Source organism: Fusarium vanettenii, assembly GCF_000151355.1.
Source record: "Fusarium vanettenii 77-13-4 chromosome 8 genomic scaffold NECHAsca_10_chr8_2_0, whole genome shotgun sequence".
Lineage (NCBI taxonomy): Eukaryota > Fungi > Ascomycota > Sordariomycetes > Hypocreales > Nectriaceae > Fusarium > Fusarium vanettenii.
The window spans coordinates 782,977-800,067 of NW_003315874.1; the positions used below are offsets into that span (position 1 = coordinate 782,977).

The 17,091-nt window shown below is 54.6% G+C and overlaps 5 protein-coding genes across 5 annotated transcripts; 3 read left to right on the forward strand and 2 right to left on the reverse strand.

The window, feature by feature from the left end:
- Positions 1-82: 82 nt before the first annotated feature.
- NECHADRAFT_62833 (uncharacterized protein) lies at positions 83-2,085 on the forward strand (the record flags this gene model as incomplete). Its single annotated transcript, XM_003048719.1, has 2 exons — positions 83-898; positions 953-2,085. The coding sequence occupies 2 exons, from the start codon at positions 83-85 to the stop codon at positions 1,925-1,927; spliced, it is 1,791 nt and encodes a 596-aa protein (XP_003048765.1). The 3' UTR covers positions 1,928-2,085.
- Positions 2,086-3,123: 1,038 nt separating this feature from the next.
- Positions 3,124-6,543, forward strand: NECHADRAFT_122767 (uncharacterized protein; the record flags this gene model as incomplete). The annotated part of the gene is made up of 1 exon (XM_003048720.1): positions 3,124-6,543. The coding sequence occupies one exon, from the start codon at positions 3,124-3,126 to the stop codon at positions 6,541-6,543; it is 3,420 nt and encodes a 1,139-aa protein (XP_003048766.1).
- A 402-nt stretch (positions 6,544-6,945) lies between these two features.
- On the reverse strand, positions 6,946-7,857 carry NECHADRAFT_6115 (uncharacterized protein; the record flags this gene model as incomplete). Its single annotated transcript, XM_003048916.1, has 1 exon — positions 6,946-7,857. A coding segment is annotated over one exon (912 nt), but the record flags the coding sequence as incomplete, so codon positions are not given.
- A 1,176-nt stretch (positions 7,858-9,033) lies between these two features.
- NECHADRAFT_95544 (uncharacterized protein) lies at positions 9,034-13,901 on the forward strand (the record flags this gene model as incomplete). The annotated part of the gene is made up of 4 exons (XM_003048721.1): positions 9,034-9,095; positions 9,173-9,325; positions 9,416-12,641; positions 12,699-13,901. 4 exons carry the CDS (start codon positions 9,034-9,036, stop codon positions 13,899-13,901), a joined length of 4,644 nt encoding a protein of 1,547 aa, XP_003048767.1.
- Positions 13,902-14,754: 853 nt separating this feature from the next.
- Positions 14,755-16,956, reverse strand: NECHADRAFT_83798 (uncharacterized protein; the record flags this gene model as incomplete). Its single annotated transcript, XM_003048917.1, has 5 exons — positions 14,755-15,818; positions 15,871-16,527; positions 16,585-16,731; positions 16,797-16,826; positions 16,914-16,956. The coding sequence occupies 5 exons, from the start codon at positions 16,954-16,956 to the stop codon at positions 14,755-14,757; spliced, it is 1,941 nt and encodes a 646-aa protein (XP_003048963.1).
- Between the last annotated feature and the right edge of the window lie 135 nt (positions 16,957-17,091).

Here is a 17,091-nt window from a genome sequence, read left to right on the forward strand (position 1 = left end):
CCTAAGCACCACGTGAGACGGAAAATAAAGATTCTTTCTACAAGAATTATCACTTAATAGAGTGCGGCGACAAGAATTTATCATGGTGTCCGTCGAGGAAGCCATCAAGCGGCTCCAGGAGTCCCGCCCTCCCGCCACCGACGCCTTCACATACCTCACCATCGTCGAGACGCACCTATCCCCCGAAATCCTCCCAGCACTCCACGAGATCCTCGAAGATGCCGAGCTCACAAACGACATTGGCTGGGACCTCGTGGAGATGCTCATCTCCGTCCCCGGCAGCGAGACCTGTCTCGAGACCATCGCCCGTCTTGGGAACCCGCGCGAGGTCATCATCAAGGTCCTCGAGGTCCTCGACTCCAACTCGGAATCCGCAGAGGCTGGAGATGCTTCAGCGAGCGCCAAGTTCATCACTCTAGTCGGCATGCTGAGCATCCTGCACAGAAGGCTTCAGGTCAAGGCGCCTTCGCGATTCCTCCACTCTACACTACAGACAGTCTACCGAGCCTACAATCCTCGGGGTGCCGAGATCACAGCCGCCGTCATTGACCTTGTGCGGTCCCTCTCTGGGAGGAAACGCCCACTACTGCCCACACGGCAATCTAGCACCAAGCTAGAGACACCTTTCCAAGAGACCGACCTTTCCAAGAGCGCTCCCGATCCTGAGGCGGATGCCGGCCAAAGCCCAGGCGAGCCTGAACTCGTCGCCAGACTTCTCCAGTCGTTCATTACTAGTATCCTTGAAGCGTATGTCAACTCGAACAGCATGGAATGGGCGTCGAGACTATTGGAGTACTGCAACCCAGAGAAGATCGTGCCGGGACGACCGACTATGCTGCAGGCGTTCAAGCAGGTGGAAGAGCTTCAGGCCAGGGATGCCTTGGTCGGACAGTTAGTGGTAAGTTGGCTTTTCATGGTATTGATTCGTCTGTCGCTAACGCGCTCGCCCTAGGCTGTTGCCCGTGACTTAGGTCTTTCGAAGATGCCCTCTGCAGAGGTTAAGAAGGCCTTGGAGGCTCCGATCTCCAAAAATCCCCTTTCGGTTGAGCCTGACCCCAAGAACCCCGATGCCATCAAGCTATCGACAGGTGGTTTCCTCTGCCTAACAGCCTACCGCATGTTTGCATCCGACATTTTCGATGCCGATTACGACCAACCCGACGTCAACATCTTCCCTGAGCATCATACGTTGTTGAAGCGATTCCTTGGAGACGAACCTCAGGAGCAGATCGTGGGCAATCCCGGTACCGTCGAGGCGTTGATTGTTATTGCACTGTGGCTCAACGACCAGAAGCGCTTGGTTGGGCCCAGCGCTGAAAAGGGTGTCAACTTCATGTCATACCACCACCTTCTAACGCTCGTCTCTGTCTTCCATCCCTCATTGCGGGTTCGAAATGCAGCCACCGTGATGGCAGGGCTGATACTTCACTCGGATCCCGACGAAGAGGACAGGCTGAGTATCCTGGAAGACTTGCTGGAGAATTGCATGTTTTCATCTCTGCAAGCATGCGCCGTGACATGGCTACGGGAAGAGATGATTGCGGCCCGCAAGGCTGGTTCCAAGGGTCGATTTGCCACTCCAGAGTGCCTTGACGGACTCCAGTACACACTCTTTCAGGATCTTGTGTACCTGAATGATACGGATTCGGTGGAGCTATGGGAGTACTGGGTGCAAAATGCCCCATTCCACCTTCAGGTGGCCAACTTTGCCCTCTTCCTCTTTGGTGGAAAGGACTACAAGGACCTCGCTCCAGCAGGAATGGCGGCAGCGATAGAGCATCGATATGTCAACCCCTTGTTATCCGCGGCCAAGAAGCTCCGAGAAGCAGTAGAGAAGAAGGAACTTGACGGGCAAGAGGTAGAGGGTGAGGTGTTGATGCAACTGGGCATCTTGACGGACATCTTGGAACGGGTTCCTTTGCAGTAGAACATTGCAAAAGATGAATACCTGGCTTGGCGGCGGCGTGTGGGAACTGTATTATGGCGTGGCAAATGGCGAACTGGGAAACATGACTGATGACTGTATCGATGAGTGTATTAGAGAAGTTATCAGGCTTGAATCAAGGGCAGGCACCGTTGTTTCTGCGTCGCTCTCATGATGTGTATTTTGGTGAGGTCTGCACGAACTTTGATGTCATGTTTATAGTGTCATGGAAGTCAACGAGCAGAGTTTTGCTGTAGTCGGCGTTTCCAACATACAACCCACCAAATAATATTTGTCAGATGAGAAGTAAACAAGTCTATAAACCCCCTGAGCTAAGAAATGATGGTCTAATAATGCGGGTTGGTGAAATTTGATGATATTTCATGTGAGTGCAGGGTAGGCCGTCAACAAGCAAACATACCGGAGCGTTTCCTCCGCGGCCGCTGCCAAGGTCAGACCTCGTCAAGACCTCGAATCAACTGAGACAATGACCAATTAACCGGCCCCTGTGAGCCGATGCCAAGCTGGCTGCCGCGTTGGTGGCTGGTGAATATGTAACGGGTGATTTGCCGGCTGGACTTTGAAAAGAGGTACGTCATGATGGACATGTCAGTCAGTCATGAGAGCCAGGTAGTGAGAGCAATGGCTTGAGTACCGCCTTCTTCCAAGAGGCCCAAATAAGAAAGACATCACGGGATGTTTTACAGCAGCAAATAAAGACGCATCATCTAGTAAATTAGCGGTTCATCATCGACGATTGCTCGGCTCCTCGGCCTGTCCCTTGCCGCCGCCCAATGTTAAGCTCGCGGGCCACGAAACCAACAAGAGGCAGAGCACCAAGCCACATGCGACCAAACGTGACGTCACCGTCCATGCGAGGAAACCAGAAACACGCCGACGGGAGGAAGGAGGAACGGAGCGAGCTTGCCCCTGGGCTTGAATGGTTAGTCATTCGTAGTTTAATAAAGAAGGGGGGGAGGACCTTGTTTTCTTTTCAATGTTTCTCCTGGTGAATATGAGTTACAGTTCAGAGATGCGATACACACCATGATCTTTCACGGCCTTTGCTTTTACTTGTCATGAACAGCTGCTAGACTGTTGACACTGACACGGCGACTACGACACGTTCCTCACCTACCTAGAGCTGGAAACCGCGACGACCTCAAGAAGTTTGCGCCGACGCATCAACACATTACAACATGGATCAACAACGACACGATCTGAGCGATGACGATGCTCATGTCAAGCTTGAGACGACTGAGCAACACGAGGGCGACCAACGACGAACGACTCTGGTAACACATCCAGAGGGCCATGTCGCTTTTCCTAGCCACATACCACCTGCGGTCGACTCCCCCGAGAGTCCACAATCTCCCAAAGACACGGGCAAGAATGCGAGTGCGGATGACGGAAGACCTCACGTAAGGTCGGAACCCGGGCTTGTATCGGACGCTTCGACTCGACTTGCGACATCCAAATCCCAGACCCGACCAAAGCCTAACAAGACGTGGCAGACGGAGCAGCTACGGCGCAATCACCATCAACACTCTTTATTTCGACCAGGACCCGCTAGGGCCGGCACATCGTACCTTAACAAGGCCATCTGGGAAGGCACACGGTCGGGCTCCAGCTCCAGCTCCAGCTCCCTGAATGAAGATGATGGCCAGGAGGTATCCAGCCAAGAACAGAGGCGGAGGGCCCACGAGAAGATGGCTGCTGCGAACGAAGACGGGGAGAGATACCGTCGGTTCGATGTTGGCAATCAGAACTATCACACGACCGGAAAGGTGAAGAAGGATGGCCGTCTGCGCATCACAGTTAATGAGACGGCGGGTACTGGATATCTGGCCAAGGCTCTGGGTGCTGCCATGAACAAGGTTTCACCCACAAAAGACGGCCAAGGGCATCAAGTGCCGGAGATCAGACTGCCTGACGGATTACGCTCGTCTTCTGCTTCGATAGCCGACACCAAGCCTCGCTCACGACTGAACATCGTCATCATGGTCATTGGCTCGCGAGGGGATGCCCAGCCATTCCTCAAGATCGGCAAAGTTCTCAAGGAGGACTACGGACACCGTGTGCGCATCGCTACGCACCCTGCCTTCCGTGACTTTGTCGAGAAGGACTCAGGCCTTGAGTTCTTCTCCGTTGGCGGCGACCCATCCGAGCTGATGGCCTTCATGGTCAAGAACCCTGGCCTGATTCCGACCTTGGAGACGGTCAAGGCCGGCGATATCGGGAGACGTCGCGCGGCCATGGCTGAGATGTTTGATGGTTTCTGGCGTGCTTGCATCAACGCGACCGATGACGAGTCGGATCGCCAAAACCTGAAGATGATGGGTGCGAAGGACCCCTTTGTGGCCGACGCCATCATCGCCAACCCCCCTAGTTTTGCACACATCCACTGCGCTGAGGCTCTGGGCATACCCGTCCACCTCATGTTCACCTTTCCTTACACCCCAACGCAAGCCTTCCCTCATCCTTTGGCGAGCATCAAGAACTCCAATGTCGATCCTGGCTATACCAACTTCATTTCATATCCTTTGGTCGAGATGATGGTCTGGCAAGGCCTTGGCGATCTGGTCAACGAGTTTCGTGTCAAGACGCTAGCTCTGGATCCCGTCTCAACCCTTTGGGCTCCTGGTGCAACATACCGACTTCATGTTCCGTTTACATACCTGTGGTCGCCAGGTCTGGTACCGAAGCCGGAAGACTGGGGGAGTGAGATCGACGTGTCCGGCTTCGTCTTCCTCGACCTAGCTTCCACTTTCAAACCTCCTAAAGAGCTCGAAGACTTTCTGGAGGCTGGCGAAGCTCCCATCTACATTGGCTTTGGCTCAATCGTTGTGGACGATCCTGATAGATTCACCCAAATGATCTTCAAGGCCGTTGAGATGGCAGGTGTTCGTGCCTTGGTTTCCAAAGGCTGGGGCGGACTCGGCGGCGATGATGTCCCAGACAATATCTTCATGCTCGACAACACGCCTCATGACTGGCTCTTCCCGAGAGTCAAGGCGTGTGTCATCCATGGAGGCGCAGGGACAACGGCCATAGCCCTCAAATGCGGAAAGCCAACCATGATCGTCCCCTTCTTTGGCGATCAGCACTTCTGGGGCAAGATGGTAAGTAGCGCAGACGTCGGCCCCGAGCCAGTCCCCTACAAGCACTTGAGTCCCGAGAAGCTGGCCGAGGGCATCAAATTCTGCCTCACCGACAAGGCCAGGGACGCCGCAGAGGAAATTGCCAAGCGCATTGCGGAAGAGGGTGATGGAGCGACGAATGCCGTCAAGGAGTTTCATAGACAATTGAACCTCAAGGATCCAAGCATCTTGCGATGCTCTATTCTCAAGGACCAAACCGCCGTCTGGGAGTTGAAGGGCACTCGCGTCAGGCTCAGCCCTGTGGCGGCAGATATCCTAGTGGATAACGGCCTACTCAGTTGGAAACGCCTGAGGTTGATCAGGCATGTCGAGTGGAATGACTTTGAAGGTCCCGGTGAACCGGTTACAGGAGTTGCAGGATCCATCGCTGGCACAGTCGGCGAGGCGTTCACCGGTATCGTCAGTGTTCCGTATCACTGGGCCAAGAGGACGAGATCCCGGAGAAAGAAGAAGGGCAAGAAAGGATCCAAGTCTAGCTCCAAGGAGCAGGCAAAGATAAACGGCAATGGAGCAGAAAACGACGCAGCTGACTCGGACGACCCTGTGGACGCTGCATCCATCCACACTGAGACGACAATCGGCGAAATCAGAGGCCAGTATGTTGGCGATGTGACAAGCGGCGTTGAAAGGACAGCTACCGCCATCGCGAAGGCGCCAGTCGATCTTTCAATGGCCCTGGCTCAGGGATTCCACAATGCTCCTCGTCTGTACGGAGATGACACTGTCCGACGGCCGCCTCGAGTGACAGGCTTCCGCTCTGGTCTTCGGGCGGCGCGATTCGAGCTTCTCTACGGTGTCTACGACGGCTTCACTGGTGTGGTTCGCCTTCCGATCCGAGGTGCGAAGCAAAATGGCGCAATCGGGTTTGTCAAAGGAACAGGCATGGGCCTGACGGGACTGGTCCTCAAGAATCTTGCTGCCATCGTGGGACCTGTCGGATACACACTCAAAGGTGTGGTCAAGCAAGCCGAACGATCTAAGACGCCACAAAAGTTGATTCGTCGTGCTCGTATTGTCCAAGGGCAGAGAGAAATCAAGGAGCTCCCAGATCACCAGCGGAAAAACCTCGCAAAGGAGGTTGTTGAGGGATGGCACATCATGAAAGACCTCTGCGAGACGGTCAAGGATGTAGAGCGGAAACGAGGTCTTGCTGGGCATATCGACAGAGTACTCCTCGACACAGGTGCCCTCTTCGAAGACATCGATACCGCAAAGAAATCCCTGGAGGCGTTGAAGAAGGGTGAGACCTTGGAGGATGTCCTGAGCCCGGAGCGAGGAAGGGGCCGTGAGGAAGAGAAGAGCGGCGAGAAACGCAGCGTCTCTATTCAGAGATCGTTTAATTTGGACAAGAGAAGTGAAGACCGGACGCGAGCATTCTCACCAGAGAAGCATGAGGCCGGTCAAAGTCAGAAGGAGTCTGCTCAGGGAGACAGGCTGGTTGTTCCGGGAAGTTGTTAGGATGCGGCTCTTTGTCAGTAACAGCGAGGCGTTGGAATGCTCTGGATGATACACATTTATACCCAGGTAGCTCAGTATCAACTAGAATGAGTAATGTGAGTTTACAAGCTTCATGCACCGTGTAGAGGAGCCATTCTTACGTGCTGGTGGTTCCTGGAACCCAATAGTTGGTTCGTAGAGAGTATGGCCGATCTATGTAAAATGCCACGGTTGCTATAAATATGTTGACGCCTGGTAAAATTGAGTTGGGAAAAGGGGGCTCTGTCAGAGAATAACCTCGAGTGCTTATCGCCGCCGGTCCCGATCATAGTCTCGGTGACGATCTCGATCTCGATGTCGGTCGTAGTCCCTGGCCCTGTCACGGTCACGGTCACGATCGCCGTGGCCGTGCCTATCTCGCTCCCTCTCCCTCTCACGCTCGCGCTTGTAGCTATCCTCGTTGCGTCGGCTGTCCTTGCGCTTACTCTCTTCTCGGCGGTATTCGTCCAAACGTGGCCGGCGGTTCTTCTTACCGCCCTGATTCCACCCACCCAAGTCTTCAGCCTCCTTGAGCTCCTTTGCTCCAAGGCCAAGTCGGTTCGGGCGTCGCTTGACTTCCTTCACTGCGCCGCGCGGTTTGCCATCCCAGCCCATGCCGCGGAGGAGGGCTGCACCAAACTCCTCCACGGGCATGGCTTCGTAGTCGTCGAGTGTGGATGCCTCTCCTGTTTCCTTGATGTCGCGGAGGTAAGCATCCTCCTCATTTAGATGGATGACCTTTTCGTCCTCGACCTTGTTGCCTAGTAGCGCGTCCATGGCCTCGTCATCTGCCGTCCGTTTTTGTGGTGGTTCCTTGCTCGCGTCATCCTTGGGGGCCGTATCCTCGGTTTCGGGTTCGGCGTCCCCTTGCTCATCCCCGGCAGTCTTCTCCTTGATCGTTAGGCCCCATTTGAGTCCCTTATCCTGATCCGCGGGTTCTGTCTCTACAGACACGCCGGCCTGCTGGGCCCTCGCCTCTTCGGGGAGCAAATTCTTTCCCTTCTTTTGCGCCTTCACCTCTGACCTCCAGTCGCGGTTCGCTTGTCTGGCGATGACATATTCCTTCTTCTCTGTTCTTGCGTCCTTGGCCTTGCGCTCCGTCTCTGCGCCATCCGCACCGAACCCTGTAATCTTCTCATGTCGTCCTCGGTGTTGGTCGTCGTCGGCGGATTCGGAATCGGATGCTCCTCCCAAGGCGTGTGATCGAGGTCGCTTCCCAAGGGCAGATGGCGGGTTTGGCCTCGAGAGTTTCTTTGAATTATTGTTTGATGGTGCTCCAAATTTTATGGCTATCCGCGGCGCGGTAGCCTTGTTCCCTTCCGACATTGTGCGTGGTTGTGTTGAAGGGTTGCAGATATTTTCGGGTTTGTAGGAAGGGTGAGGACGGCGTCAAGATGTATTTTTGGAAGTACGTCAGGCAGGCAGACGGACCTGTGGCTGGTGTCTGTGGCATAGGAAATGTGGCTGGGCTGGTTAGTTGTGTAAGCCGTGAGTGTCCATCCGTCCAGTCTTTATTCTCGGCAGGGGCTGAAAGAAAATGGGTGGCTTGTTACAGTTTTATTGAATTCTGATTGATTGATTAGCTGCAGGATGACAAAATGCGATTTTACCTGGAAAAAACATGATAATAATTGGTGCACTTGGTTCTCTAACGTTTGCTTCAACACTGAATGCGGTGGGCCGGATGCCTAACAACCTGGAACCGATAAAAGACGAGCATAGTGCGTGCGACTTGTTGCGCACCAACATCCGCACTGTTCTGTTGGGCGCATGGGTCCGCTAACCCCCCTTTCCATGACGCCGACCACAAGCCTACTAGCGCACTTGGCGGGGGATACGGGCAGAAACCTGTTAAGGACCTCATCAAAGACCCACGAATCATGGCACAGTGCGGAATCCACCCTACCCAACCCTGCTGCCTCCCGTCCCCTCCGCTCCCCATCCAACATTTCCCCCGTCCAGTTCTTATCCCCTTTCGTTCCATGCTGCTGGTAAGAAATTTGACTCTCCTCTTCCCTCTGCTTGCCTCCGTTTCTGCATTAACCTTGCGCTTATCCAAAACCTTGCACTCTTCCCACTTGCACACCTACGCACCACTCGCACTACACCCACTATCCAGCCCACTAACTCCCTGAGCCTGGTTGTTTGTCGCCCCTAAGCCCCCCCCCCTAGCACCTGCAAACCCTCTCCTCTCATCCTCCCCCAGCGTCGGCCCCTCAGCGAAACTCCACTGCCTTCAGCGCCCCCAGGTCCAAGTCGGCCCCAAACCACCAAGCAATCACGGGCATCGTCACCCCAAGGACAAATTTTTTGACGCCCTCCCACGACGTCGCCGTCGACAACGACACCCCATAATCAATCAACACCAACCCTTTCCATCGTCTGGGACGCGTGCATTCATCTCGGACGACCTCGCTCTTTTCTCTGCCACGTCCGTTTCGCCCGAAAACGGATGTCGCGACCGCCGATGCTATGACTGAGGTCGGACCTGCCGACCTATCGAGGCTGCTTCAATCTAAGCGCAATGAGTGCAGGTCAGTTGTGGTTCATTTGAAAGAGCTCATTTTTCCGACTCGATCGATATAATTTTCGGCATGCTGACCTGCATCAGTTCAATTGTGACGTCGCGGAAGCGAAAGCTTCGCGAGTTGTTCGCTGTCGCGACACAGTCTGAGGGTCTGCCCCATCCAGTCTTGACCAACCCCGACGCGCCCACCACAACACCAGCCGAATGGCAGTTCCTGCAAGCCAATGACATCTTCCAGTATGTTGAAACAATTGATCCGACATCTTTCGTCGACATTCTGCGCGCGTTTGCTGTTGCCATGCTGCATCCATTGTGCTAACCGTACAGCAGAGGCAAGACGCTGAACGAGGTCAACATCCCTCCGAGACCGACAATTTCCCTCGAGACCCTCAAGAAGTCACTCGCTAAATCGGTATTCATTGCGAAAGAGTCGGCGCAATCGCAATCGGTGGAGGGCGTGAACAAACAAGAGTTGGTAAAGACGAAGGATGAAGGAAAGCCGAATGGAACGCTTCCACCCACGAAAGCCGACGATGGCCACCTTCAACAGAAACCCTCGACGCCTAGGCCATTGACGCAGGCCCCGAAAGCCCCCAGCGTCCCACAAGAACCGTCGCAAGTCAGCCAAGTCGCACCACCGATTACGAACGGTGTCGAAAAGCCCATCTCGACGAACGGTTCTGCGCCTGCTCCTCCCAATGCTATCGCGAAGCCAACACCGACTGCAGCAACCTCTTCTCCTGCTCCCGAGACCGCACCCGCACCGCGACAGCCCCAAGTCACCTTTCAACCAGGAACCAAAGGCGATGGCGCCCAGAACGGAGCCTCCGGGTTGGGCAAGCCTGCTCAAGGGACGAGCGCGACTGCAGCTGGACCTGGACCGACCACATTATCAATTAAACCCCCTACGGATGCTGTTCGTACCTCGGATGCTATGTCTTCTCCTGGATCAACAGCGCAAAGTGCAACTACGCCTGCTGTTCATGATGCCTCAACGGACACAAGCCCGGAGCATGAGGGACCTTCGTTCTCGGAACCTGTGGAGGACAAGAAGGCCGAAGATGATGCGGATGAAAGGGATGACGAGACTAATCGTGCTGAGCGTGTAGCGTCACCCGAGGATCTGCAAAACCGAGTACTGAATGCGCCACCAGACTCGGCTGAGGCACAGTTGCTTCAGGAATCCATCCGATCGAATGCAGTGGCAGAAGCAGCAGCAGCGGCGGCGGCGGCGGCGACTGTTGCTTCTAAGCTAAGCCCTACCCCAGCTGCAGCTCCGGCGCAAGAGGATAGTACTATGGCGGGTACAGATGATGTGGCGTCTTCTCCTGCTTCTGTTCCTGCTCCAAAGACGATTGAGCAACCGGAGACGAAAGACGTTCAGCCAGCCTCTGAGGCCAAGGTTGTGTCTGAAGATGTACCAAGTGCGGATGTGCCCATTAACAAGGAGATTCCTGACAGCCAGGAGGAGGAACCTGAACAAATGGACGTTGACGTACCTGAACCTAAAGCAAGTGCTGAAAGTCAAAGCGAAGCAGCCGGGCTACCAGAAAAAGTCAACCCGTCTGATGCTCCGTCAACACCGACACCTGTGGCGGCCGAGATAAAACCAAAGGACACCCCATCGAAAGCCGAGCGCGCTGTTACTAGAGTTTCCTCTGGTGCTATGCGCCCCAAGTCGGTCAGTGAGATTGTTGGCGAAACACCTCGGCAAACACCTACTCTGGAGCCCGTTACAACTACCAAGAACGTCGACAACCAGTTGACACCCTTGACCTCTACTCCCAAGTCGCCCAGCTTGAGACATCGCCACCTTTCGGTCCATCGGAGACAAAGATCTAGGAGTCAGCCCTCGACAGTTGTGTTTGGAAAGCAGCCCAAGCGAGTGGAGGAGAAGGCCATGGTCCCCAGCCAGCGCGATACTATCCAACCTACCGAAGACTACTATACCCCTCTGTTCGTCCAGGGCTTCGCAGGCAGCTCCTCATGGATGCAGCCCATTGAGAAGATCCTCTACACCGCGAACAAAACCGTTACAACCCCCGACGCCAACCTTGCTATTCAAGATCATCAGGCCTGCAAGGTCTTACGACGAGTGTACCACCTCCAGCAACATGACAAGTGGTCGCTGCGACAGCCCAAGCGCTGCCCTGAGCCGACGCGGCCACCGACTCATTGGGATGTGATGCTACAAGAGATGAAATGGATGCGAACGGATTTCAGGGAGGAGCGTAAATGGAAGCGAGCCATCGCTAAGAATCTTGCGTATGCCTGTGCGGAATGGCACGGGGCAACACCTGAAGAACGGAAATATCTGCAGGTTCCAGCTGTTATCCCTCCCAAGCCGCAGCAATCGACTGATGTATCAATGGGCGACGTTGTTGGCGAGACTGTTGGGGACGCTGAAAACCAGCCGACTCCTGACCTCGTTTCCTCTGGAGATGTCGAATCACCAGAGAATATGGATGAGCTGATGGAGGTTTTCCCCGAGACGGTTGCGCCATCAGCCATTTTCACGCTCCAAGAGGACGATGTCATCTTTGGTCTGCGTCGAACGGCTGCTGCAGATCAGCTACTGGAGGAGCTTCCTATGTATGGGACGCCCCTTCAAGTACCCAAGTTCGACCTCACTGGCCCTGAGTGGGATCCGGATGCTCATTGGCGACGACCAGCTCTCCCTCTCAGCAAATACGTTGAGGGTCACATGAAGCTGGTCGTGGACGGCCCTCCAAGGAAGCGCAGTCGTTTTGATTACCAGAACGAGGATTCTGAGGATGAGGGCGAGACTGCCTTTGTTAGCAACGATCCATCACCAAGCCTCCCTCTACCCGCAGAGACCAACGAGGTAGCTCTGTTCAACCCGGAGATGAAGCACATTCGTGATAGGTTACACGCTGGCCATCAGTTCCGGCCTCCATCAGAGCATCCTATGCCCTTACAGAGCTTCTACGAGGGTCGCAGCCCGTCGCAGTGGACACTGGCCGAAGACGACGAGTTGCGCTCTCTGGTCCGAGAGTATTCCTACAATTGGTCCCTTATCTCTAGTCTCTTGACTCCCAAGTCCCTCTTTACATCGGGGGCTGAGAGACGAACACCATGGGAGTGCTTCGAGAGGTGGATCAATCTCGAAGGGCTCCCATCAGACATGCAAAAGACGCAGTACTTCAAGGCTTATAACAGCAGAATTGAGGCTGCCCAGCGTGTCATCATGCAGCAGAACCAGATTGCCGCGCAGCAAGCCAGCGCCTCTGGCGGTGCGGTTACCCCTGTGCGAAGACGACCATCTACACCTATGCGTGTGGAGAGACGTCGCAACCAGAAGCACCTCACCATGATCGATGCTATGCGGAAACTGGCCAAGAAGCGGGAGACGACGATTCAGAAGCAGCAACACACGGCATCACAGAACGCGGCCAACAAGAAGACCAACGACCCCATGTCGCAACGCCCAACCAAGACCCCAAGAGACTACAGTTTACTTCGATGGGAGCGCGACCAAGCTCTGGCAGAAAAGATGGCGCAGTATGCGTCAAGGCAAGAAGCTCAACGACGAGTAAGTTGCAATGCGGCCAACACATATGGCAGTAGATGAATGCTAACCCCTTTTCAGGCTGCTTTGCAAGCCAGAGCTCAAGGTCAAGCTGCCCAGATGGCTGGCACTCCCGGGGTTGGTCAAGCCGCCCAGACTTCAGCTCAAGTGGCTGCAGCGGCGGCGGCAGCAGTAGCTACTGCGGCCAACGGCATGAATGGTGCTGGTCGTGTTAATGTTCCTAACCAACTTGCCGCAGCAGCAGCCATGGCGGCCGGGCAGAACCGTGCTCGGATGCCAATGCAGTCTCCGGCTAATGGTATGGGAGGTGTTCCATCACACATGGCTGGCGGTTTGGTGCCACCGAACCAGATGACAGGTGTACAGCAGGCTCAGTTGCAGGCTCTGCAGGGTCAACATGGTCGCATGCCCATGCCGAACCCACAGCCTGATGTTAATCTGATGATGCGTGCACAGCGCATCTCGGAACAGCAACGAGCCGCTGTCCAGATGCAGCAGGGTGGACCTGGAACCCCTGGACAGGCAACGACAGGCTCCCAGCAAAGCCCGCCTCCTAACATGCGGAATGGAGTCAACGGCATCAACGCAAATGCCATGAGCCAGCAGAACTTCATTAACAATGCCCAGGCCATGATGGCCTCGTTCAACGCCAGTAATCACAACGGCGCGGCGCCACAGGCCAACGGGCTACATATGCCATCTGGCCCTGCCGGCTCGCTGGCTCCACGACCGCAACCACAGCTCCCAGCTAGTATTGCCAACCAGCTTGCACAGCTCGAGGGGCAATTCCGAGCCAAGAACCCCAATATTACTCCTGAACAGGCTCGTCAGCTGGCCACTGAGCACTTGACGCGCGCCATGATGGCACAGCGGCAGTCGGCCATGAACGCTGCGGCCGGCGCTGCTAATGGTCAGGGTGGCCTCGCTGGCAGCATTGCGGCCACTACGAGCCCTCATCAGTATGCCGCTCTTCTTCGACAGCAGCAGCAGCAACAGCAGGCGAGTCAGGCGGCTGGCAGTCCTGGACAGCAGCATCAACAGGCACACCCGCAGCAAGCACAACACCAAGGTCAACAACATCAAGCGCAAGCCCAGCCTCAACAGAAGCAGGCCCAACCTCAGCCGCAAGCTCAACAGCAGGCACAGCAGCAACAAGCGCAGAAGCCTCAGCAGCCCCAGGCTCAGCAACAATCGACTCCGCAGCAGCAACAGCAACATCAGCGGCAGGCGAGCGGCAGTGCGACACCATCGGCTGGCAAATGAGTTGTCAATGAGGCTCGAGGGCCAATGTTGTAGTTGTCAAGCTTGAAGTGTTCAGTGCGGTGCAGTCAGTACATGGGAACGACATACCGTGGCGCAGTGATTTTTTATGTGATGAGAGCAAGCAAGCAAGCGAGAAAAAAGGCATTCTGATTCGGAACCCGCTATTGTATGAAATGATGGCTGGAACATATGTAACTATCAATATTAATCCGTGTCGAGGTCAGCAGCCAAGCCGATGGATGGAAGGACGGATGGGATGAATGGATGGCTTGGCTGCTTGACCTCTCGAGATGAGAGCCTTTGTCAACGCTCTAAAATACCAACCCCTATCAAATATGGTACAACTTGGTCCCTCAAAGATCGTGATTCCATTGTATATCCATAAACTTAGGCATGCCTTGGTTAACTATTTATGTGTAGCCTGGTGCCTTGTCATGTATGCCATGTTCTAGCAACCTGGTGACTACACTCTCAGGGGTCTAACCTTGGCGCCTCAATTATCGTGATTCCATTATAAATGTTTAAACGGGCATCAGTTGTTTAGCTATGTATGTGTTGCCTAGTACCTCACCACACATGCTATGTAAGTTATGTTCTTGCAACCTTAGGTCTACACTCTCAGAGGGTCTAACCTCACTACATCACTGAATTGCACTTGGAAAGGGGACCAATACACGCGCCCCTGAGCAACTTTGTCATGGACTAAACCGATCATTTATCTTGTCATAAATGGAAAGTCTATACTAACCCAACGCCAATCATGTCATGCACATAACACAGTACATCCCGACGTCAAGCGGGAGCCCCTATAATTCCAACAACAACCGTGACCCAATCCCATAGCTACCCTCGTTCAGCTCGGCCCGCCATTACCGCCCCTTGAGCTGTCGCCCTGTAGAAGCAGGTGGGGCTTGATAAAGTCCTCGTCCAGCTGGTGGAATACGCTGGCAGGGTCTTCAGCAGCCCAGAGCTGTCTGATGGCGCCCGTTGCCGTGATGGGCTGGCCTCCTGGCGTCTCTGCCGTGGGAGTAGCGAATGCGCTATTAGGCCGCGATGGGGGTTGAGGGCTGGCTCTCGGGTGTGGTGAGCGGCGTGCTGGCGGTGGGAGGTCAGACGTGTCAATGTCGCTGCCAATATCAGAGTCGTCGGCACGCAGAAGATCAGAGCGCTCCAGTTCATCTGGATAACGCATCGAGTTCTTTCGGCTCTTGCTCGCAGGACGAGCTCCAGTATGCGGTGAAGAGGCACCAGATACGTAGCTAGCCGACTGGCCCGCCTCCAAGGCACTGAGGGCGACGCTGCCGTTCCTGCGGGGGTTATAGCCGATACCAGTCCCGGAGCGCTTAACCTGGAGACCACCGCCAAAGGTCTCAATATCAAACTCATCATCACTGTCAATCTCCTCGACAACTCCGGTTCGGATTCCAAGAATCTCGAGCATTCTCGCTGTTGTACCGCCAAAGATGATGACAGTAAGCACAACCACAACCAACACGGTGGCTCTCAGCGCGTATGAGTTCTCGCCAGTGAGAAGGGCAGCTAGGGCTACACCGACGGCTCCGCGTAGACCAGCCCAGAAGAGCATGGCCTGGTAGTTATAAGGCAGCTCATCACCCACCTCCATACCTCGTCTCTGGGCGCGGTACCGAATGAACCAGTTAATAGCCTTGGACAAGGGGAACACGGCGACCCATCTGGCAGCGCAAACAGCCAGGATCGTGACAATGATGAGGGGGGGCTGGAATTGCAGGGCGTTATCAGTGAACAAAGCCAGGCCTAGGTAAATGAAGATGAAATTTTCCGACAACTGGGACGAAATCTGGAAGACGAACTTGGTAGTAAGCTGCGTGCGTCTCGACATGTTGAAATAGGCATAGTGCTTCATGGTAATACCACAGAAGAGCAACGACACAATACCTGCTCGAGGTTAGCATTGCCATGACATGACTGAATACATCAAGGTATATACCAGACAAATGGAGACCATGCGAGAAGAAGTATGTGGCGTAAGAGATCAAGATAATCAGACAGCTCTCAATCTTGGGTGTTCGGCGCAAATAAGTGAACTTGAGCAGGAGAGCAGTCGCTACACCAACCAAGAACCCAATGAACATACTGGCGAAGAAGACCAGCAAGAAGATGCCTGTAGCCTCGAAGAAGCTGACGAGGCCGTAACTAGTGGCCTCCCCCTTGTTGTACTTCTGGGCAGTTTCGAAGATGACGATGGCAATAGCATCGTTCAAGATGGATTCGCCAAAAATGATGGTGTAGAGCTTGGGATCGACCTTGTAAGTGTTGAAGATGGCCAAAATAGTAACAGGATCGGTAGCCGACAGAGTTGCGCCGACGGAAATGGCGTCGACAAAGGTGATTGTCAAGGAACCGGGAAGCTGGGTGAAGAGCCACAAGATCAAGCCAATGACGACGGCAGACAGAAAGGTACCGGCAAAGGCAAACGTCAAGATGGTACCGATGTTGCGGAAGAAGTTTGCCTGGTGCAGCTCGTATCCCGAGGACAAGATGATGGGCGGTAGCAGCAGGTTGAAGAAGATCTGGTAATCGAAGCTGATGAGGTTTCGAATCGAATCGCCCGACGTTATCAGGAGCGTAAGACCGACAACCATTCCTGCATGTAACATTAGCGGGAGTTCTTGGTCGCAATCATGCGACGTATGCTACGTACCAGCAAAGATGGATATCACTGTCTCATGGACCGCGGTAACCTTTTTCATCTGAAGAAAGTAGCTCGTCAAGAATGCGATGATGAGCAGCATGATCGAGATGAAGAGCGCCCATGCCGCGAACAACTCCTTCTTAGCAGAATCGCCCTCTGTATACAATCGTCAGTACATGTTGGGATCGATGGGGTCTCGGTCGTGCCACGCGGCAACGCACCTTCGGAGTCGGACTCTTCGTCGGCTCGCTCTATGTTCAATACGTCAGTTCTCGTGTCGCGGGGGCCATGGACGAGCATTCCTCTTCAGGAAGCGCCAGAGGAAGGGTTCAGCATACTAAGGAGCTTCATGCTCATGGCGGCGAGCTCTGAGGCAGCCATTGTGTCTGTGTTTGTGTAGAAAAATGCTCGAGTCGCTGCGCGTCGGGTTGCGATCACTTGGGATGGGGATGGAGTGGGAAACCCCTGCGCGAGCCTCGTAAGCTGCGACTGGGGGACATTCGCCGGGTAGCGAGA